Below are 23,167 nucleotides of genomic sequence, written 5' to 3'. Positions count from 1 at the left end.
AGCCACCCCCAGCAGTACTATCTCCCTCTATGGAACTCTTAAAGTAATTCTTATCTGTATTACTCTTCTGGCCACTGCAAATGTGACTTATTATTAATTGTCTTTTTAAGAGTATGCCCCAATAGACTAGCTGTTCCTTGCAGGCATGAGCATATCTTATCTTGGTGTTTACTGCCAGTGCCTGGCATGGGCCCTAAATGTTCTCAAAGATGCTCACTGCCAAGGGTAACCTTCTGAACAGGTTTCACATAGCCTTGGGGCTCCTCTATATTCACAGAGGGCCAAATATGGAAAGCTCCTAAAATGAGATAGCATCCTACCTTAATAACCTTGTCAGTTCCCGAAGTCAGTAGCCATCCCCGGGTAGCATCAAAATGCACATGCACAATGTTGTGTTTACTGTCATGGAAGGTGGCTGTGGGCGCTCGCCTGGAGTAAGCAAAGAACATTTCCAGGAGTGAAAAGTTGTGACATAGGAATGAAGGATATCTAGAGTGACATTAAACTCTAATTTTTAGCCAAATAGCTGAAACTACTTCACAGTTAGAAATGCTGCTCAGATCTACCTTTATTACCTGGTGACATGGTAAATTTTTTTTTTTTAAAGTAAAGGATTCTTATATTGTCCAAAATGGCAAAGAGCTGATGAATTTTTCAAAAGTCCCTTATAGATTACTTATTGCTCTAATGGAGTCTATGAAAATCTCTGTGTTTTTGACAAAGTAACAGTACATTTTGACAAAGTTACAGAACATTTTACCCCAAAGCTTCAGAATACACATTCTTCTCAAGTGCACAAGGGATATTCTCAAAGACAGGCCACATGTTAGGACACAAAATCACTCTCTACAAATTCAAGAACACTGAAATCATATCAAGCATCTTCTCAGGTCACAATGGCATGACACTAGAAATCAACTACAATAAAAACACCCCAAAGCATTCAAACACATGGAGGCTAAACAGCATGTTATTAAACAACAAATGGGTTACCAATGAGATCAAGGAAGAAATCAAAAACTTCCTGGAAAAAAATGAAAATGAACAAACAGCCCAAAATCTATGGGACACAGTGAAAGCAGTCCTGAAGGGGAAGTTCATAGCACTACAGGCCTACCTCAGAAACAAGAATAACTTCTAATAAACTATCTAACCCTACAACTTAAAGAATTAGAAAGAGAACAACAAGCCCAGAATAAGTAGAATGAAGGAATAATAAAGATTAGAGTGGAAATAAATGGCATAGAGACTAAAAAAAAAAATACAAAAGATCAAATGAAACCAAGAGCTGGTTCTTTGAAAAGATAAACAAGATTGATGAAGCTTTAGCCAGATTAATCAAGAAACAAAAAGAGAGGACCCAAATCAATAAAATCAGAAACAAAAGAGGTGAAGTAACAACTGACACCACAGAAATACAAAGGACTGTAAGAAAATACTATCAACAACTATATGCCAATAATCTGGACAACCTGGACAAATTCCTAGGAAAATACAATCTTCCAAAGCTGAATCAGGAAGAAGCAGAAAACCAGAATAGGCCCATAACAACTGATGAAATTGAAGCAGTAATAAAAAAAATACTCCCAGCAAACAAAATCAGTGGTCCAGATGGCTTCACAGGGTACTTTTACTAAATATTCAAGAAGAACTAGCATGTATCATCCTCAAACTATTCCAAAAAATCCAAGAGAAAGGAATGCTCCCTAGTTCTTTTTACGAGGCAAGCATTATCCTAATTCCCAAACCAAATAAAGACACTATAAAGAAAGGCCAATATCCCTGAACATAGATGCTAACATCCTCAAAAAAATATTAGCAAATGGGTTCCAGCAATATATTTAAAAGATCATACACCATGACCAAGTGGGATTTATTCCAGAGAGGCAAGGCCGGTACAATATTTGCAAATCAATTAATGTGATATATCACATAAACAAATTGAAAGACAAAAATCACATGATCATATCAATAGATTCAGAAAAAGCTTTGACAAAATCCAACACCCATTTTTGATAAAAACTCTCAGCGAAGTGGGAATGGAGAGATCACACCTCAACATAATAAAGGCCATATATGACAAACCTACAGTCAACATCATACTAAATGGGCAAAAACTAAAACCATTTCCCCTAAGAACAGGAATAAGACAGGGGTGTCCACTTTCACGACTCTTATTTAACATAGTACTGGAAGCCCTAGTCACAGCCATCAGACAAGAATAAAACATAAAAGGTATCCAAATTGGAAAAGAGGAAGTAAAACTCTCATTACTCGCAGACAGCATGATAGTGTACATAAAATACCCTGAAGATTCCACCAAAAAGCTACTAGATTTAATAAATGCATTCAGCAGTGTAGCAGGATACAAAATTAACATCCAGAAATCAAAGGCATTTTTATATACCAAAAATGAACTCTCAGAAAGAGAAACTAAAAATAAATCCCATTTACCATTGTAACAAAAAAAAAAATCAAGATACTTAGGAATAAACTTAAACAAGGAGGTAAAACCCTATACTTGGAAAACTACAGAATGTTGAAAAGATAGAAGATATAAAAGAGTAGAAGAAGTATCGTGTTCATGAGATGTTTCTATCTCCCCATCTCCCTTCCTCTCTCTGAAATCAATTTAAAAAATATTACCCAAAGCAATGTCCATATTACCCAAAGCAATCTATAGATTCAATGCAATCCTATCCAAATACCAATGGCATATTTCACAGAGCCAGAACAAACACTTCAAAAACTTATATGGAACCAAAACAGACCCAGAATAGCCACAGCATATCTTGAGAAAGAAGAACAAAGTTGGAGGGATCACAATACCAGATATCAAGCTATACTACAAAGTCACTGTAATCAAAACAGCCTGGTACTGGCACAAGAACAGGCATACAGGCCAATGGAACAACAGAGAACTCATAAAATGCCCAAGCCATTATGCTCAATTAATATTTGACAATGGAGGCAAGAGCATATAATGGAGTAAGGACAGTTTCTTCAATAAGTGATCGTGGGAAAATTGGAGAGGTACATGCAAAAAAATGAAACTAGACCATCAACTTACACCATACACAAAAATAAACTCAAAATGGATATAAGACTTAAATGTAAGACATGAAACCATAAAAATGCTAGAAGAAACCATAGGCAGTAAAATAGGAGATATCTCACATAGCAGAATTTTCACTGATACAACGCCTAGGGCAAAAGTAACAAAGGAAAAAATGAAAATGAGACTACACCAAAATAAAAAGCTTCTGCACAGCAAAAGTAATCCTCATCAAAATGAAAAGAGAACCCACTGTATGGGAGAACATATTTGTCAATGATACAGCTAATAAGGAGTTAATTTGCAAAATATATAGAGTATTCATACAACTCAACACAAGGAAGACAAACAACCCAATTAAAAAATGGGCAGAGGGCCTGAATAGACATTTCTCCAAAGAGGACATACAAATGGCCAAGAGACATATGAAAAAATGCTCAACGTCACTAATTATCAGGGAGATGCAAATTAAAACCACAATGAGGTACCACCTCACACCTGCCAGAATTCCTACCATTACTAAATCAACACACAAGTGCTGGTGAGGATGTGGAGAAGGGGAACCCTAGTACACTGCTGGTGGGAATGCAGACTGGTGCAGCCACTATGGAAAACTGTGGATTTTTCTCAAAAAATTAAAAATGGAACTGCCATTTGACCCAGTGATCCCACTTCTGGGAATATATCCTAAGAATCTCGAAACACCAATCTGAAAGAATATATGCACCCCTATGTTCATAGTAGCACTATTTATAAGAGCTAAGATCTGGAAACAGCCCAAGTGCCCATTAGTGGACGAGTGGATAAAAAGCTATGGTACATTTACACCATGGAATACTATGCAGCTGTACAAAAGAAGGATCTCTTACTCTTTGAGACAGCATGGATGGACCTGGAGATTATTATGCTAAGAGAAATAAGCCAGTCAGAGAAAGACAAATATCACATGATCTCACTTATATGTGGAATGTAATGAACAAAATAAACTGATGAACAAAATAGATCCAGAGACTTTGAAGCATGGAACAGATGTATTTCAGAGGCAAAGAAGGAGTAGGGGTGGTGGAATAGATTAACCAAAGAACTACATGCATAAATGTATAGCCCACTGACAGACAACAATGTGGGGAAGACCTGGGGAGGGGGCAGCAGCAGGGTGGATGGGGTCAGTGGGGAGGGGGGGGGCATCTGTAATATTGTCAATGATAAAGATAAATTTAAAAAAAGAAAAAATACTGCAGTGCTTTGGCTAAGTTTGGTCTCAGAAGGATTTGCTGGTAAAATAGCCTATGAAACACTGTTATCTGTTTTGGTTTTTTAATATATGCATATTTTTAGTAAGGTCTGTCAACTGCCCAGTTGCTCTGAAGGCACACAGAAGAGGCAGAAGAAACAGTGACGTTGGAAAGGGGACAGGAACATGATGAAGGAGAAAGCTTTTCTCTAATCACGTTTCAGTGAAGATGTTCATGGCTCTCTGAAGATGGTGGTTTTGTTTTCTTTTTTAATCTATAGCTAAATCTAAATAGATCTTCAGCATACCAAAAATGGTTTACTTTAAAATATACAGAATTGAAGATTTAGGTTTAATTTGCAGTTCCTTAGGCCCTCTGGATCTGTGTCTTTAGCTATAAAATGAGGAATTAAACCAGAATATCTCTAAGATCATATGCAGCTCTCTTATTTAATGAGAAGAACTCCTATTCATTTCATCATGTATGATGAGTGGAAAATAATCAGTGAACAGAAATGCTTCTGAGAGGGCATCTTAATTTATAATTGATATGGATAAATAATAATGGAGAACATGTAAGTTAGGGTTATCTATAAAAGAATACTTTATTAATTTGCCAAGAATTCCCTTTAAATGCTGATTTACTCTGGTACATTTTATTTATTTTTTTACTCTGGTGCATTTTTTATGTTTCTATTTACATGGTTTTAAGACACCCATGTAGTACATACATGATTTTACTATATACAAGGTGTTGGAGGTATGTGGGGGTGGGAGCATTAGGCAGCCGTTTTCCTATGAAATCCTGCTGTAATTCACTAAAAAGGAAACTTGTTGCAGAGCATTCTGTTTACATGTGGGGCAGTTTTCAATTAGCCAACACTAAAGAGACAGCATAGATGTGTCCCACCTACTAAGCACAATGAGAGGCAACAACCTAAGGTCCTGGGTTTCTGGGCAAGACTGACCAGCAAGGCTTATTAGTTGGGAAACTAGTAACATTTGCTTCTTAGGTAAAGTGGCTTAGCTCTTCCTGGAAAATGAAACCGCTGGAGCCTGGCGCTGATTTGGCTCCTGAAAGGATACCAGCTTGGAAAGTGAACCCTGGGTTTCTGAACTCCTGGGCACTTCTCAAGGAAATGAGTATACAGAAGGCTCTACCTGAAGAACATCTATTTGCAATGCACATAACCCCTGGGGTTGAGAAGAGCACAGGGAAGCAGTCTTTGTGCGTACTCCCTATTCTCCTATCTCACAAGAGAACACAATCTCTTGGCAGAAAGGAGGGCTTTGCCCACTTGTCACGATCTACATTCTAAGCCAGCAGGAACTAGGGCACTACTGGTCATGACTACTGTGCTGAGAGCAGCTCTCAGATCACATTCTCTCCTTAAGCCTGGCAATTTTGCAGACTGCTGGAACTTACTCTTCATCTGTGATGGCCTCATGGCAGCTGTCACAGACCCTCACTTCAAACTCGAAGCCCATCAGAGGGATGGAGGAGCGTTTGGAGCTGCACTTGCCGCAGACTGCCTTCCCACACTTGCGGCAGTGGTGCTGCAGGGAGAGAGGACAGATACTTGTTAAAGCGCTCCTGCCTCGGTGTCTCCAGGTATGCTAAGCAGTGATCAACAGCATTCAGCTGAAGATACTAAACAAGAGTGCCCCTCAAAATGGAAACACATAGTGTGTTCTCTTTTTGGACTCTGTATTCAGAATGAGGACTGCTGGGAAACATCTGACTGCCACCTCCCCCCATTCTTGGTCCTCTCTAGTTATCATCACTATGAACTCTAGTGGAACCACCCAGCAGTCAGGTTATCTTAAAGCTGAGTGTAATGAGAAAGTGCCATCTCCAGAGATTATGCTGCCTCATAAAGGGGAGCATGAATGAACCCTCATGGTTTAGCCATGCTCAATCTAGGTGAGCAATGAAATCAACGTTTGGTTTCCTTAGGGAAGAACAGACTGAAATGCTGTATTATAAATAGATCTAAATAACTAAAACTAAGACATAAGCATGGGCAAGTGAAATTATTAAGAAGAAATAAATACCACTTCTATAATTATACCAATATAAGCTAAGCATGATTCCTCCCTCTAACCTTAAAGTATATTTCAACAGATGCCACTAGAATTCTGAAGTGATAGCCGTTAACTTCTTACTGGGGACAAGTCGCTAAAAAACTGAATCCAGTAGGAATGTGCTATTGTAGAATAAGGGAATAAATTAATGTGCAGTCACAAAGTGACTCCATGATAATAATTTACTCCTATTTCTTCTAAGATCACAAGGTAAAGTTATTCCCACACTACTACATTTTGATGAAGCAGCCATATCACTCACCTGTCTTAGGCCAATTTTCCTACTGTCCCACATTTGCTTGAAGTTCCAGAAGAAAGGCTGATCACATTTTTGGCAGGAATCACTGTCCAACCATTCAGGGGTCTTGTCAAATAAAGCACACAGCAGGTCACAGTGAGAAACAGTAACCTAAGGTTACTTGATATAAAATACATTGATGAAACTCACAGAATCAGGATATGTTTATAAGAAACAGAAACATGATTTCTCAATCATTTAAAAAATATTTACTAAATGTCTATTATGTGTCAGGCCCTGGAATGTAGTGATGAATAAAAAGAATCTCATGGAGAATATCATGGAAAGTTAAACACAAAAATATTATTAATAATTATTATTTAAATAAGTATCAGTGCAAATGCCTGAAAAGAAGCACAGAGTGCTGAGAGTGCTATGACCTAGGCTGGGGTTCAGGGGTGCTCAGGGAGAGTTAGGGCTTTATCAGCAGTCTTGACAGCCACGCTGAGGATTCAGGACTTTATCTCATATTCTCTGATCGTATGCAGTTATATTTGCTTTGACTGTGTACAATTATATCTAATTGCACATTAAACAGACACACAGCTACCTGTGTTGGAGGGACAAAACCTGAACACAGCAGGTACTCAGGGATGCTACTTGTCCACTGTCCACTCGTGGCAGGGCCCAGCAGAGTTTGAAACTCTGCTCCATGCCTCATGGGTCACACAATAGTCTGACTTTGTTCACTATTTCCCAACCCCATCACAAATACTCTAAAGTATGTGAAACAGGTTTAAAAGTTGTGTTCAGTTTAAAGTTACTCTCTAGCAAATCTTCATCGATTATGTGTATCATGACTCTCCGCATTTGCTTCTAGAGTTCTCTCTTCATCTCTGTAAATTCATCACCTGGCAGACTCTTTCCACATGTTGCCAAACCCAAGAAACTTGAAAAATAAACCCAACCCCAGGGTTTCCCAAAAGTAAATTCTAGGGAGCTCCAATTTGACTCTTACTATAAAAGAGGCGTGAGATCAAACAAGTTTGTGAAACGTGGTAAACAATAGCCTGCTTCCTCTCTGAGATTCACAATGGGCAGCAGCACAGGGAAGGCCCAGGAAGGCCTTTTTCTGTCTGATATAATTCTTTTTTGAGGAACGCCTGCTATGGAACAGATTTAGGGATTTAGTCTATTCTCCTACCTTCAAGCAGAAATAAACCTAAAGCTATACATGTTCTCAAAAGGAACATAAATTTTAAGAGCTCTAATTCTTTTTTAAAGAATAGTTTATTGATTTTAGAGAGAGGAAAGGAGAGGGAGAGAGAGAGAGAGAGAAACATTTATTCGAGAATGAAACACTGATCAGCTGCCTCTTGCGCAACCCCCTCACCGGGGATCAAGTCTGAAACCCAGGCATGTGCTCTGACCAGTAATCAAACCAGCAACCTTCTGGTGCATGGGGCAATGCCTAACCAACAAGCCAAACTGAAGAAAAGTAAATCTTAATTTGCTTCATAATTTTCATGTCCTAATTAGTTTAAAGACAGATTTAATAAAATAATACAAAGTTTTTAGCTAAAGACACTTTAATCCTAAAGGTCACACATATGTTGTGTTTTTAAAACAATTCTGATGTAGAAAGATTTTTAAAAACTTTCACACACACCACTGCATTTCTTACAAGGAAGCATGCAGGTTTAGGACATATGTCAAATGCATCATGGTGGATGCCTATGAATGAGGGGGGAGTTGGAAATAAGTATCAGGAAAGGGAAAAAAAATAAATCACCATGTGATGTGTAGTATAATTCAATTCCACTTTTTTTGTAAAAAAAAAAAAAAATTTTAAAAATCTGTGTTAATAATTGTTTATAAGACACTTATAAGGAAGGGTACTTGCCAACTTGTTAAGGGTGATATTTCTGGGTGGTGGTATCATGAGCAACTGCATTCTATTTGTTAATGAGCACTCTGTAACTTTTCAATAAAGAACACTTATTATGTATACTTTTAAAAAAATGTAAAATTTTGAAAAAATGGATTTCATTAACCTATGGGATGTCAAGCCCAACAAGATCAGCCACTTGATGTCTTACATCGTCTGCCCCACTGCCCAGGTAGCCTTTTGTCGCTGTGGCTTCCCCAGCGCATGCGCACTAACGCTGTTTGTGTGGTGGCTCATGTTCACCTGCTTTACTCTTGCGGTTTCTTGTCCTGACCAGAGCACGTTCAGGCCCCATCAATCTTTCAGCACTATTTCCTTCCACACACTCTTCTCCGAGAACATCAGATGACAATGGTAAAGTCCCTTCCTACATATCCAACACTAATGCTCTATCTTACATCTACTTGCTTCATTTATATCATTTCATAGTTTTCCTAAGTTTTCTCCCACATCTCTTTTATTCTAGAAAGTCTGCCAGCGCTTCAGGGTAGGGACTGCTTCATCACATGTCTCCGACCTCCCGAGGTGAGCACTGCAGCCTTGCCATACCAGGAAGCAGCTCCACAGATACATCTTGGGGGATTTCTGTTTATAAGATACTTGCAAAAAAATAGATGGAACCATCTCCACTGATCACTTAGAGCTCTGAAGCACTTGACAAGACTTAAAATAGTCAGCAAGTACCGAACCCTCATTTATCTGTATGTCAAAAGGCATAATTTAAGCAAGACGGCTCAAAGGGCTGTTGATCAACAACCTGGTTTCCTTATCGTCCTTTGGGCCTTTGTCCATCTGGGGCAGAGGCTGCCTGCTGCTCAGAATGAGTCACCCCTCACACCAAGATGTGCCATGGAGGTATTCAGGTTCTTTTGAGCTAAAGGCAACTGAGATCCTGCAGGCTCACAATAAACTTTTTACCTGCTCCTTAAAGAATTTAAATTAGGGGCCTTGCCCATAAGAGTTATCACTAGAAAGAACCTTTTGTGATCTATCTATAGGGCAGGGTAAACTTCTAATTACAGAACATCTGCTCTTCTTACTGCCCTGCAATGACCTTCCTTCCCTCTGAAGCCCCAAGGTGATCCTTAGCTTAAAATATCATTATTGCTCAGCGGTTAAACGTCGACCTAGGATACAGGCGATCGGGGTTCGATTCCTGGTCAGGGCACATGCCCGGGTTGTGGGCTCAATCAATTACTCTGTCATCATTGACGTTTCTCTCTCTCCCTCTCCTTTCCTCTCTCTAAAATCAATAAAGATATATTTTAAAAAAATAAAATAAAATATCATTATTATATCACTTTCCCTTTCTGTCTTTGAACTTCTCATGTACGTAAGTTCTCTGACTCTCATATATGTGGAGTTCCCATACACATGTATGTATTACATTTAGTTATTTTCTCTTATTAATCTGTTTTATATCTATTTGAATATTAGACCACCTGGAAGAACCTTGAAGGTGGAGGAAAGTTTCTTCCTCCCCCACAGTGCACTGAGGGAAAAGAGCCCACTGGTCCTTCCTCCCCTGGTCAGGTCAGTTAGGCCAGGGCAGCGGCCAGGGCAGACCGGCTGTGACTGTGCCTCACCTGAAGCGGGCATCCACCCGAACCATGGTCACCTGGAGAGCCTGGGCAGCTTGGCTAGCACACAATGTACTGATTTCCCTGCCTTTATTCGATGGGGCCAAAGGGTATTTTCCAAAGCAATATTCTATAATTCCCTACTTCCTAACAATAATGATCATTTTAATTAGTTACCAATAGAACTTCTGTGGATTTATGGTTTCAGCAAATCAAGTTTTAATCTTCTTAAGCATTTAATTACTGGCATTTGAAAGGCATTAGATTGTGAGTAATATTCTCTTGAAATGAGATTGGGTGAGGGCAGGGAAAGAAGCTGTCTTTTTAAAGTATTGCTTTTCTGAAATTAGAAAAACCCAAAATGTCAATGGGAAAGTTTACCAACCATCACTCTAGGGAAATGAGAATATAGTTACCTTCAGTGTACTTGTCAAAGAGGACACTGAGTAAACACATCAGTTAAAATGCTCATAGTAAAAAAAAAAAGAATGTTATGGTCCAGCTGGCATGGCTCAATGGTTGATCGTCCACCTATGAACCAGGGGGTCTCAGTTTGATTCCTGGTCAGGTCACATGCCCAGGTTTAAAGCTTGATGCCCAGTGGGCGGCGTGCAGGAGGCAGCTGATCAATGATTCCCATCATTGATGTTTCTCTCTCTCCTTCTCCCTTCCTCTCTCTGAAATCAATAAAAAACATATTAAAAAAATGTTATGGTAAAATTTAGTAATATATGCTTAAAAATGACAAAGTATATATCGATATCTGGAGAACTATTTAGGAGATGACTCAAAGAAGCATAAAATAATTATTTCTAATATTTCTATTAATACCAAACTAAAGATTCGTACTTTATCAAATACCATTTCTCACACATGAGCCATCATTTCTATCAATAATGTAAAACACATGAGTTTTCTGTTTTCGTAGGGCACTTTATACCAAAGGGCTAATCACCTGAAAATAGAAGGCTCCTTTTTCTCACCTGAAGTTTTGTTGTGAAACTGCAACCCATTTAAAAACTAAATAGCTTAGTCTCAGTCTAAATTCTTATGAAATCTCCATTATATAAATGTTAAATGCCAATCTGTGAGGGGCAAAAAACCAGAAACTAATTTTCGACCAGAATTTTTTCCCCCTCTGACATATCATGTCTTATTTCAAAGTTTAATTATAGAAAAAATATGAAATGAGCAGGAGGGGCAGTTGAGCTGTTTTTCAGCATAGCCAGAATGGTAGAGCTCAGCCCAGCAGCCATGCACCTACCTCCTGCCTCTCCACGTCCATGTTCCAGATGACAATGCCACCGTCACTGCCGCATGAGATGAGCTGCCGCGTGTGTTGTGCATAGGAGAGGGACTGGATTTTGTCACTGTGAAAGAAAACAAGAGTTAGCCTCACCTCAGGAGAGCAAGTGAAAGCCGTAAGGGAAGGAAGCCCAGCACACTCACTGCTGAGCCCCAAGAGCAGATCTTAGAAATTGGCTGGAACTGTCAACATGCCAACATGTCAACATGTGAGGAGGGTTCTCAAAGTTTAAAAGTCAATATGCTTATTTTAGATGCTGAGGCCAGGCAGTCTTTGTCTGTTACCAACACTTAAGGAGAAATGCTGATTGATAAATTTGTTGTAACATCTTACTGGTCCTTTCCCTAACTGATTAAACAATCATATGACACATGTTCATGTTATACTTGTTCAAGAGTCATGATTTTCTTTTTAAAAATGTGTCTTTTAAGAGTTTTGGAGGTTATCCACTGAGAATCCCACTGGATTATCCAGACAGAGCCAGGCGAGCTGTGCTGCCTGAGGTATGAAACATGCCATGGGTGGCTTTTGCCAGGCATGCCACTTCTTGGCTCCCAGAGTTAATCCTCAGGGGCAGTAGATTTGAGCTACACTGACTCTATTTCTCTAGTTTTTACTCCCTCTTTACTGACTCATGTTTATCTTTCTTCCTACTCCATTCATGGCTGACAAATGATTCCCTTTTGGTGGCAGCCGTGATGGAGAATTCAGTTTTATGGTGTGACAAGCTAAAGATCACTAACAAAAAATTCTAGAGATATATTTTCTGTTGGGTGGGAGAGAACAGGAAATCTGAGCTCTTGGTCATTTTTGTTTGAATATTTTTCTATTTTGAGCTCAAATCAATTAAGAGTTCTGTGCCCCCTGGGAAGAAGAGCAGCTCTTTGAAATCTGGACTGATGATGTTTTGTGTTTATTTTCTACCTGAGGCTGAAGCTGTAGAACTGTAGCTATTAAGCTCTATGTGTCTGTGCCTACAACTCAGAAAGGCCTTTACCTTTTGCAGTGTATGAAATATTTTCAATTTCCGGAACGTATCAATAAATTAGATTATAGCACATTTGAAATTATAAAACTTGTTCTGTTTGGCAAATAAAGGTGACAAGTGCTTTTACAAATTGAATATTCCTAAACTTCACAGAAAATAAAAAAATTGAACCTCTAAAATTTTAAATTTAATAGACTTAAAAATAAATTATTTTACAGAAAATGCTTTCTAACTCAATAAAAATTCAAGAATCCAAGTTCACAAAATTGAAGTAACTCATTGGCAAATGAGACTAGTATGGTAAGTTTTAAAACATAGCTATGTCTTTTTCTGATTTATCAGTGTTAAGTATAATGCAACTGTACGTTTTATTTTATTTTTATTTAGGTTGATTTCTCCTAAATTTATATAGAATTATGGGCCAAATAAGCTAGTATTATGCCTTTAATTTTAAGATTATAAAAAAATGTAAATTTGTGTTCAATTAAACTGAATACTTTTTCTGGTAAACTTTTTATATAAATAGCAATTATGTTTTATAGCATATCAACTTAGAGATAATCCCCAAGATCTTTAAGTAACTTAAAACAGACTAATGGTAAGTTGAGCTAGCTGCTTGATAATCATTGGACACTTACCTAGATAATTTTTAAGTTAGAATACTGAAACTTTGATTACAAAGTTTTTGATTACAATATATATTAAGTTATATATATTTGCTTATTTTTCTACAGACAGGCTATAATATGTGAGTCACGTCAATGAATGGGTTCATTTTTGGCACTTTAAGGGGATGAAAAAGTGATGTGTGCGTCACAATAGAAATTTATGTTATGTGTGTTTGTGAGCTTTGCTAGTCTGCTAAAATGCCAGTATATGACAGACAGTTCTTAATTATCTATATCCTAGTGATGACATACAGGTTAGTTCTTTGGTTAATTATTATAATTAAAATGGGTTGTGGAGACTATGCCAGGTTCAAATAAAAAAGAATACAATAGTATAAACACTTTTTATTTTTGGTAGGGAATTTTTATTCTACAATTGTAAAATTTGTGTTTTTTTTTAGCAGCTTTATTAAGAAATGCATGACATACAATAAGCTGCACATACATAAAATATACAACTGATAAATTCTGATCCATGAAACTGTCACCACAAGCTAGATTATGACTTATCATCCCAGAGGTATTCTTTGGTCCTTTTGTAATCTCTCCCAACTTTCCCCATCTCCTCCCCCAAGCAAACACTGTCACTATAGATTAGTTTGCATTTTCTAGAGTTTTACATAAATATAATAATATAGTATGGGCTTAAAAAAAAAATGTTTGGTTTCTTTTACTTAGTGTAATTACTTTAAGATTTATTTTTCTTGTTGGGTGTATTGACAGTTTGTTTGAGTTGTTTTTTATTTATTATTTCTCTTCTTCAATTGATGGATATTTGAATCGTTTCCAGGTTGGAGTGATTACAAAAAAACCCAAAAAACGAAACCATGTTCTTTGGAGTACAAGTCTTTGAATGGGCAAATACATAGGATGGTTCCAGAATAGCTGGATCACATGATAGATGCATTTAATTTTTAGGAGACTGCCAAACTGTTTTCCAAAGTGGTTGTACTGTTTCTATGCCCATCAATAGTGCAAGCTTTTATTCCTCCAAAGCCTCTCTAAAATTTGGTATGATCAGGCTTTTAAATTTTAACCATATAACATATGGAGAGCAGCATCTGATTGTAGTTTTAATTTGCATTTTCCTAATAACTAATGATGTTGAACATCTTGTCATGTGTTTATTTGTATATTCACTTTTGAAAGAAAGAGTAGCTTTGTCTTAAAGCAGTGGTTGTCAAACTTTTCAGTACAGGACCTTTTAACACTCTGAAAACTTATTTGAGGACACCAAAGAACTATTTGAGTGAGTGATCACTATCAATATATACTACATTTGAAACCAAAACTAAGAAATTAAAAAAATATTGATTCATTTGAAAATAGCAATGATGAATCCATTCCATTTAAACATAAATAACATATATTTTATGAAAAATAACTATATTTCCCAAAATAAAATAGTTGGATGACAAAAATTATTTATAAGTCTTTCTAATATCTGGCTGAACAGGAGAGCGCCAGATGCGCACCACTCTGCATGTGGTACGATGTCACTCATCATGCAGACTCTGGAGAACTCCACTATATACTTTTGAGAGCATAAGGATGAAAAAGGCAATTCTAAAGTAAAGTGTAAATTTGTCCCAGAATATGAAAGAAAAAAAGGACAAAACTTGAAAAGTGAGTTTTGTTTGCCTTGGTTTATAATACTTGAGCCTGGAAAAAAGCTTATAAACTACATTAAAATTCTGGCATAGCTCCCACAGTTTTGATGGCTTGCTTCCTTGGTTTACTGATTAATTAATGCCTTTGACTACCATGCAAAAAGGTATTCTTTGCTTTCTATGGAATCTGCCTAGCTGGCAGAGATTCTGTGTCTCACCAAAATTATTTTCAGAGCTTTATGTTGACTTGATTAAAGTCCTTGATTATCTAAAGAAAAAAAGGGACCCCACTTGTGAAAGGAGTTAAGATTTTTATTTTTATTCATTTTCAAATGTTTTGTTGTTACTTTGATAATTTAGACAACCAAGTATTGTTTTTTAGGCACCTGTGCTCCCATATTAACCACTTCTTTTGTTTTTGACTTCTCAGACTAAGCCCTATATTTAAAATTTTATGATACTTTTACACCGAAAACTTTGAGATTTCCTAGAAGGGTCCTGGAAAATCATAAAGATTTGTTCCTTTGCTTTATAAAAAGCGAGATGCTATAAATAACTCCATTTGTTTGCAGTGTTACTATTTTAAGAGTTGCATGGGAAGAGTTGTCAGATCAGAAGAGACCCTCAGTCTTCCCTAGGTTAAGTCAGTACAGGTAAAATGCTATTAATACTGTACAAGTATTTCTGAAATTGTGTATTTTATGGGAAGGCCCTAGAGATTTATGAATGCTTTCACTGCTTATGTCTTTACCTTCACGGGAAATACTGATCAAAACTCTTAGGAATTATGTAGGTATCAAAATAAAGAATTTCACTCTCTTCCATTTTGATTTTATCACAGTAAACAAATCAACTATTACATTTCTATACTCTATAGATACATTCTGTATTACTCCGAGGCTTACCAGAAGGCTTTGCTATTAGCTACAGGCTAGAAAGGACAATCTCAGAGTTTTCTGGAAAAGGGCTATACATACCAGGTATTTTTAAAACATCAATATTTTTAAAAATATAATAATACCTGATAGTTTAAAATAGCTGATCTTTTTTAATACATTGCTTAGATAATTTATAATCTGTGTGAGTGGACTAAGTCAGGATTTCCTTGGATTTCTAGATTCTTTTAAGTCTGGATGCAGATGTCTTCATGAGCGTGGACTGCTAAACCAGGAACCAGCAGAACAAGAACTAATTATACAGGACGGAAGGAACTGAAAAGGAAAATCTCACTGTTTTCTGGAATACTGCTAATGTTTTAATGTTCTATTTTCTGGATATGTAAGGATGCATTTTCTCTTAATTTCTATGCTAGCTCTAACCTACAATTTAGTAAACTCTGCTTTTATAAGGTAATCAAAACACTTAAAAATGATATCCAATTCTTAGTGATCTCCTAGAATTAATAAAAACTGAGTGCTCTTAATTTTCATGGCAATATAGTTATTTCATAGGGTCAGTTAGAATCTATCTGCAGGATAGAACGGAGACACCAAGCCCTTACCTAGAATATCATATTAGAGAATGATGCTCATTAATCAGATACGGCTAACCACTTTAAGAACTAATGGAGCCAATGCCTACAAAGCTCTCTCGGGAAAATGGCCTGGTACCTGGTTTTGCAGTGTCCTGGCCTTACAGGTGGTAAGAAAGCTATCAAGACAGGAACCTAGCAAATGTTGGAAACCTCAAGGAATTCAACCAAGGTTATATAAATACTATAAGTAAAGAAATATGGTGGAGAGTTTCTTTGGTTTGATTTTCTAGCCTTGGGGTAAAAAAGCCCAATCCAAGATTCCTTATAACAACCTCCAGGCAGAAGTTAATTTTGTAGGCTTAATAGTTGTTTAATACTGTATGACTGTATATTTGCAAAGCAAACCAAGAAGGCCAATATAGTAATTAACACTCTTACTTCCCCAATGTAAATAATTAGGCCAAGTCTTACGAGACCACCTCTTTTTGTGATTAATAATATTTGAGATTATTATTATTACAGGAGGAGGGGGGAAAACTGTCAGGTAGACTGGGACTTTGAAATGATGCAAAAAGAAATTACTGGGTATCTTTTCTTTTTTTTTAATCTTTATTGATTTCAGAGAGGAAAGGAGAGGGAGAGAGAGAGACAGAAACATCAATGATGAGAGAGTCATTGATCGGCCACTTCCTGCAGGCCCCCGACGGGGGATGGAGCCCGCAACCCGGGCATGTGCCCCAACCGTGAATCGAACCCCGATCGCTTGGATCCTAGGTCAACGCTCAACCGCTGAGCTACGCCCGGCCGGGCACTGGGTATCTTTTCAATGGAATATTAAGTGTTGTTTAGCACACCCTTTTAGGTTATCTGATTCTACAGGGGTCTGCACCTTTAACTGGGCTATTTTATTTTTATAACTCAGTACCTTATAGAAAACTGCTTTTACTGCAAATGAATCTTGTCCAGTGAAGATGTAACTAATCCCCGTGACCCAACCCTCCCAGGGAAGTCGTCAACTGTGACTCTACTTACAAATTTATTTCCACATTTTCCACCACCTATGCATGTTATTTACTCTTTGGATTTTCCTTGGAACTTATTGTAACATCTTACTATTTCTTGTATTAATTAATGACTAATATAAAATCTTTGGCATAGTCGTTTTTAAAAAATCAATTGTTTTCTATCTGTCCTGGTTGTTATTTCTTACATTTTAAAGTATAGAGTGCCACCATTCTGACATTCAGAAGCAAGAAGGAAAATCTATCTAGTTGAACAGACTAGTAACCCTGTTATTTGAACTACATTTCATTTGTTAAGGCATCTTGATACACATTGATGATCTTGTAAAATAAGCTCCAGAAGGAACTGCACTGCCACTCAAGGCTGGCAGCAACATTCAGCAACAAATACATAATTTATGAAACTCCAGTACTGTTAACATTCCAACACGGAAGAGTGGAACACAGTGATGAATGCTGGATTCCAAGCTTTGCAACAAAGCTGCTCAGGGACTTTTCGATTTAAGGATTCAAAATCAACCACCCTGCAGTTAAAAACGAGGTGAGAGAACATCCCCAGGTTCACAGATTAAGGGTTATAAAGAATATAGCTTCTTCATGTATTCATGTTTCATCTCACATCCCTGAAGCATTTATACTAGAAAGTATTTCAAAACTGGTTATTATTTCATGGATGAGTGCTGCAATGCAAATGATCTTACAACTGCATAAAAACCCCACTTTTCACAACCACCAGGATCTGCCACCACAAAGACTCAGTGAGATGGCTTCATTTCCTTTCTCACCAGCCCTAGAAGTAACATATATCTGATCAGCCCCAGCTACATAATTTGGGGGGTGCAATGCAAAATGAAAATACAGGGCCTCTTGTTAAAAATTTGTTAAGAACTGCCTGGCCAGGCGTGGCTCAGAGGTTGAGCATCGACCTAGGATCCAGAAGATCAAGGTTCGATTCCCAGTCAGGGCATGTGCCCGGGTTGCAGGCTTGATCCCCGGTTGGGAGTGTGCAGGATGCAGCCGATCAATGATTCTCACTCATCGTTGATGTTTCTATCTCTCTCTCCCCCTCTCCCTTCCTCTCTCTGAAATCAATAAAGATATATTTTTTTAAAACAGAAATTTGTTAAAAATAAAAAAAATTTGTTAAGAATTACAAGACGGTGACCACAGAGCAGTAAACCAAGTGTGAAGACTTTCTAAGCATGGGGCCTTGTGTGACTGCACAGGTCGCAGAACCAATGAAGCTGGTCCTGTATCTGATTCTTCTTAAGTAAAAGGGTAGAGAAGCCGTTATCCTCTTTACAGAAACAGATTTTCAGGCACAGGCTAATATCTGTCCAAATGTCAACTTAGGCCCTCTTCCATCCCCTCATAGTATGGGGAACTTTGAGGATGCTTATAACAAAGGTCATACACACAGTATGAGCAGGAAGAGAGAAACCTAGGGCTGGGATTGTGAGAATACACAGGCCATGCGTGCCAAGGGTCATGGCTGTGACCAAGTCTCAGGCAACCTGCAGAGCCCAAGGAGGCACCCACCTGCCACAAGGGACCACAAAGACTTTTAATCTTTGCTTTAAATCAAGTTACCATTAAATTAAATTTGCAAAGTCTCAGGAGCCTAGGAAAACACTGTTATAAGAAAAATTATGGTTATAAACTTGGTCATGGAATGAAAGATATTATCTAAGAATAAAAAAGGACCTACAAAGCCCTAGTGCCATTGTTGGATTTGACAAGGTGAGCATGGGGCAATAAATGTCCAGGTTTATGCTTTGATAATATCCTTCCAACTGGTAACTGACACCTGAAAAACATAACTGGTCTCTGAAACTGGAACTTTTTCTTTGCCTTTCTCTCCACAGAACTAGCACATAATCATGTTCCCTTTGCTGCAGGGAACAAAAATATCAAAATGCTTCCAATGCAGAAAAAATTGTATAGAAGCATACTTTGGTAGCTTTTTCCCCTGTTGGACTTGGAAACATTTTTGCTGTCATCAATCAGTTACTCTAGTGATAAAGGTCTCTCTGCTTTGATGGGATTTTTACCCACAAAGTCAAACTACCAAAATTTATTTCTGCCACTGAAGGACAGTATGAAGCTACAGAACCTGTGACAAAGCTACATGGATCTGCCCTCTACCCTATGGTTGGACATTTCCAGAAGGGGGGAAGGCAGTCTCCCCACTGTGAGGGGCATGGAGCTCTGGTCCTGTCTGCTCTCCCCAGTTCTCCAGCTCACCAATTTGGCTCCTGATTTGGAACTCTGACTACCATTAGTCCCCTGGGGAAGGTGGGAAAATAAGTAATTGTAGGACAGCAAAAGGGGCAGCCTCAAGCCCCAAGCACAAACTCTTTGGCCTCTAAAGTAAAACAGATAAAACATCATGGGGCATGGTGTTAGTCAAGCTTGACCATGTGTTAGTCAAGCTTCATTTTTCTATCTCCAGTGCCTAGCACAGTGCTGGATACAAAGAAGGTTCTGAATAGCTTCCTTAGTTCAAAATGCACTAAGGTTTGGGAGACTTAATTGTTAGCTGGAGTCTTTGAGGATGGTAGGTCAGTATTCTCATCTAAAAAATGGTATCTGCCTTCTCTCTTTCAGAGGGTTAGTTTAAGATTAAACTGAGGGCCCTGTGTGTTTTGAAAGTTCTTTACAAAATATTAGGCACTATCAAATAAAAAAATCACTGAACGCTGATCCAGTGGCCAACTTTCAGGGCAAAGGATGGCTGCTGTGAAAGCAGGCCTATGACTTCTCCTTTCCTGCCTGATGCCCTTGCCCCTTCTTTCCTGCCCCTTCTTTGTGAATCCCATCCTCCTACTCCCAGCAGTTCTAATGGCTCCCCTCAGGCACTCACAACCACTCTAATAGGGTGACACCAACTGATGCTGAGGAAGTTTACTTCTCCCAGCTCTCTGACACCAGGGTAACCCCTCTCTCAGCGAAGACCTGAGAGCCCCTCATAGAGTTGACTTTATTACTAAGCTTGAGTTAAATAAAGCACCAGGCAAAGGCCTTCTGCCATTGTTCCTAAAGCTGTTCTCACTGGTGGCTCCTAATCTTACCAGCTTGCATGCTCCACTAAGTTCTAAGAGTGTGATTTTCCCAGGATAAACTCCAAGTATAGTCTGTTCCATTTTCTAAAAGAACAAGTCTGTATTTCTTAGAAACTGGAGAACCTATTAGTTTAGGTTTCATTTCTCTGGGACTGAGAGACTGCACCTCAACTTTACAGCTTTCTTTCCCACCCTGTGGACGGGTCATGCAAGACTGCTTGCAGTCTTTATCAACCACTGTGTAAAAACAAAGCTAGTTATAAACTCATCTGATTGAGTCCAACAAATATTACTGACCTTCATTCAAAACCTGCATTTTATTTCTCCAAGAGCCTAAGGTGACAGGAATTACCTGGCAGATTAGATAATAACGGAGTATTATTAAACAGGACTGTGTTTGGTTTCTCTCTTTCTTCACTTAACATGGATAATATGAACTCCTTCTACATGATCTTGATGCATGTCACCCTGTCTGGACAGAAATATAAGGAACTATTCCTCTAAGGAGCCAGTGGCAAGGTCCAAGTAGCCCCACAAGCCAGCTGTGGCTCCAGACAACTGGTCTGTTCTCTAATGTGGGAAAGAAGGGCTTAATAGCTACTTCTTTAACAATAAAATAATTATTTGTGCATGAGCCCTCCAAAACTGAATTAGTTCAGTAATCCTAAACTGTAGATTTAACTAGTTAGGAGACTGTTTTAAATCTACTGTTTCCAAGCAGATTTGTAAGAAGAGCTAAAGTTGCTTAAAACCAGTCAGTTCATGGGAACATTACTGACAGTTGTTTATGGAGGTTTGCAGTCACTCTCAATATCATTTGGAAAACTTCACAAGTTCAAAATAATTTAGATTAGAGTTCTAAAGCACATCTAAAGTTCTTTTCTGCAGCATGATCAGACTTTGCCCCCAGGGACTGTGGGCAGCACAGCACAGGACAAATCAGAGTGTGGTCTGAGGTTCACCAGCAGAGAGCTGCCTGGGTGGAAGGCCTGCTACCATTCAGATGCCCTCAGTTCCAGATAGGTGACCGGAATCTCCAAAGGTAGGGCCCAGGGATCTACTTTAAACCAATTCCTTGGTGATCTCTATGCACAGTCAAATTTGAGAATCGCTCCAAGGAAACAACAAAGCTTTATCAGCTGCTCCTCTCAGCCCCCTGAAATCTGTCCTGAGGAAGAAGAGCCTGATATGAATCAAGGCCAGTACTCCACAAATACTTGGTGAGGTACTAAAAGCTCTGTATAAGGAAGAACACTGTCTCTCCTCTTTTCCTTAAGCTGCCAGGAATCTTGAAGCCACATATGATCTCAATTATAGAAATTCTATAGGCCTTCATAGCTTGTACCCTCCTGCACAGCCCCTGCTGGGGATCGAGTCCAAAACCCAGGCATGTGCCCTGAACAGGAATCAAACCTTGATCTCCTGGATCACAGGTTGATGCTCAACTGCTGAGCCACACTGGCCGGGGCTCATGCTCAAATTTTTTACTATTATATTCTCCCTGGTTCTAACTTTTACCTTTTATTTATTTGCTGACATTATTTTATGGTTTCTGTAAGCACTCTCAAATCCTCTATGGAATTAAATGAGGTATAAATAAATAAACATACTTACACACACATATAAATCAAAATGGCCATTATTTGCTTTTCTTCCCTGTTCCTTCCCATGCTAAGATCCTGCCATAGACATTGAACTGCACTTCTTTGTTCCAGCTTTCAGCTGGGAATCTTTTCTCAAGAGTTTTTTATAAAGCACCAGCAGCCTTACTTGTGTCCTTGGAGTTCAATGGCAGTTCCTTTTCTCCCACCAATGTCCCACATGATTACAGAGTGATCGGAGCTGCCGGAGAACAAAACTCGCTGGACAGGGTCCCAACAGAGAGCAGTCACTCCACCTGAAAGACCAGATACAGCTGAACATTAGTCAGAGTAACAATACTATTTACCAGTAAAATGTGAATGCAAATGAATTAGGATCTAGTGCAGTTCCTGGCATACAATAACGTTTTTGTTGAAAGAGCAAACAATCCTCAAAGAGAAAATAATTGGCTCTGAGAATAAGAATTCCACTCTTTAGAGCACTGCTTGCAAAATTTTAAACGTACCATAAAATAAATTTCTATAAAGACCAAAGAGAAATGAAAAAGACAATTAACTGACCTTTAAATAACAGTCATAATTTTAAGAAGAATGGAAAATATTGCATGGTTTGGAAATATTAGCCATAGCCATATTTTTTTAACTGCTATCTATCTCCTACCCCCACAATAATAGGTGAGAAGTTATAGGGTTTAAAAAGCTCAATTAAATTTTTAAAAATTGAGGATCAGCTATAATTAGACTACAATATCAGAACTTAAATTTTATTTTCTCTCATTGGAAATTTAAATTTACAGATTCTGGGCAAATCATTTACATCCTTAGGCATCAGTTTCCTCAACTGTAAAATAGGAATGATGGTGATATGATGACTACTACTACTACTAACAACAACTTGCCATTAACTACTTCATCTGATTGTGAGAATCAGACTGAGTCAATTACACAGAACCACTGTAAACTGTGCAGTACAGATGCTGGTTGCCAGCATTACTCCAGTGGTGTGGCTATAAAATGACAGATTTTCTTCTCTGGCAGTACTGTTTTAAATTGAACTCCTTGTGCACTGAGTATAATATTAACTTTTTCCACATGAGATGAGCACAAAGCCTACAAATAATTAAGAATGTGAAAAGTACCCATTTTTTACATTATTGAGAAATACTAAAATGTAAAGTTTTTTGTTTTTTGTTTTTTAAAGATACTATATCTAAAAAGGAACAAAAATTGCTTCTTATTTCTTGCAATCTGTTTTTCTTCTTTAGATTATCAATTTGTTCTAATAAAGTGCTTCAC

The 23,167-nt window shown here is 38.1% G+C and overlaps 1 protein-coding gene across 1 annotated transcript in view; it reads right to left on the bottom strand.

Annotated features, from left to right (window-relative positions):
* Nucleotides 1-23,167, bottom strand: part of WDFY2 (WD repeat and FYVE domain containing 2) — a 190,610-nt gene that overhangs the window by 7,067 nt on the left and 160,376 nt on the right. Inside the window, exons 7-11 of the mRNA XM_016213832.2 lie at nt 22,041-22,167; nt 11,405-11,510; nt 6,637-6,738; nt 5,716-5,846; nt 321-429 (exon numbers count right to left, since the gene is read on the bottom strand). Coding sequence (XP_016069318.1) covers nt 321-429; nt 5,716-5,846; nt 6,637-6,738; nt 11,405-11,510; nt 22,041-22,167 — 575 coding nt within the window. The remainder of the gene's footprint in view (nt 1-320; nt 430-5,715; nt 5,847-6,636; nt 6,739-11,404; nt 11,511-22,040; nt 22,168-23,167) is intronic.

The sequence above is a fragment of the Miniopterus natalensis genome, chromosome 2 (assembly GCF_054644295.1).
Source record: "Miniopterus natalensis isolate mMinNat1 chromosome 2, mMinNat1.hap1, whole genome shotgun sequence".
NCBI lineage: Eukaryota > Metazoa > Chordata > Mammalia > Chiroptera > Miniopteridae > Miniopterus > Miniopterus natalensis.
The sequence above is the reverse complement of the archived record's forward strand: the minus strand, read 5'-3'. Positions and strand labels throughout refer to the sequence as shown.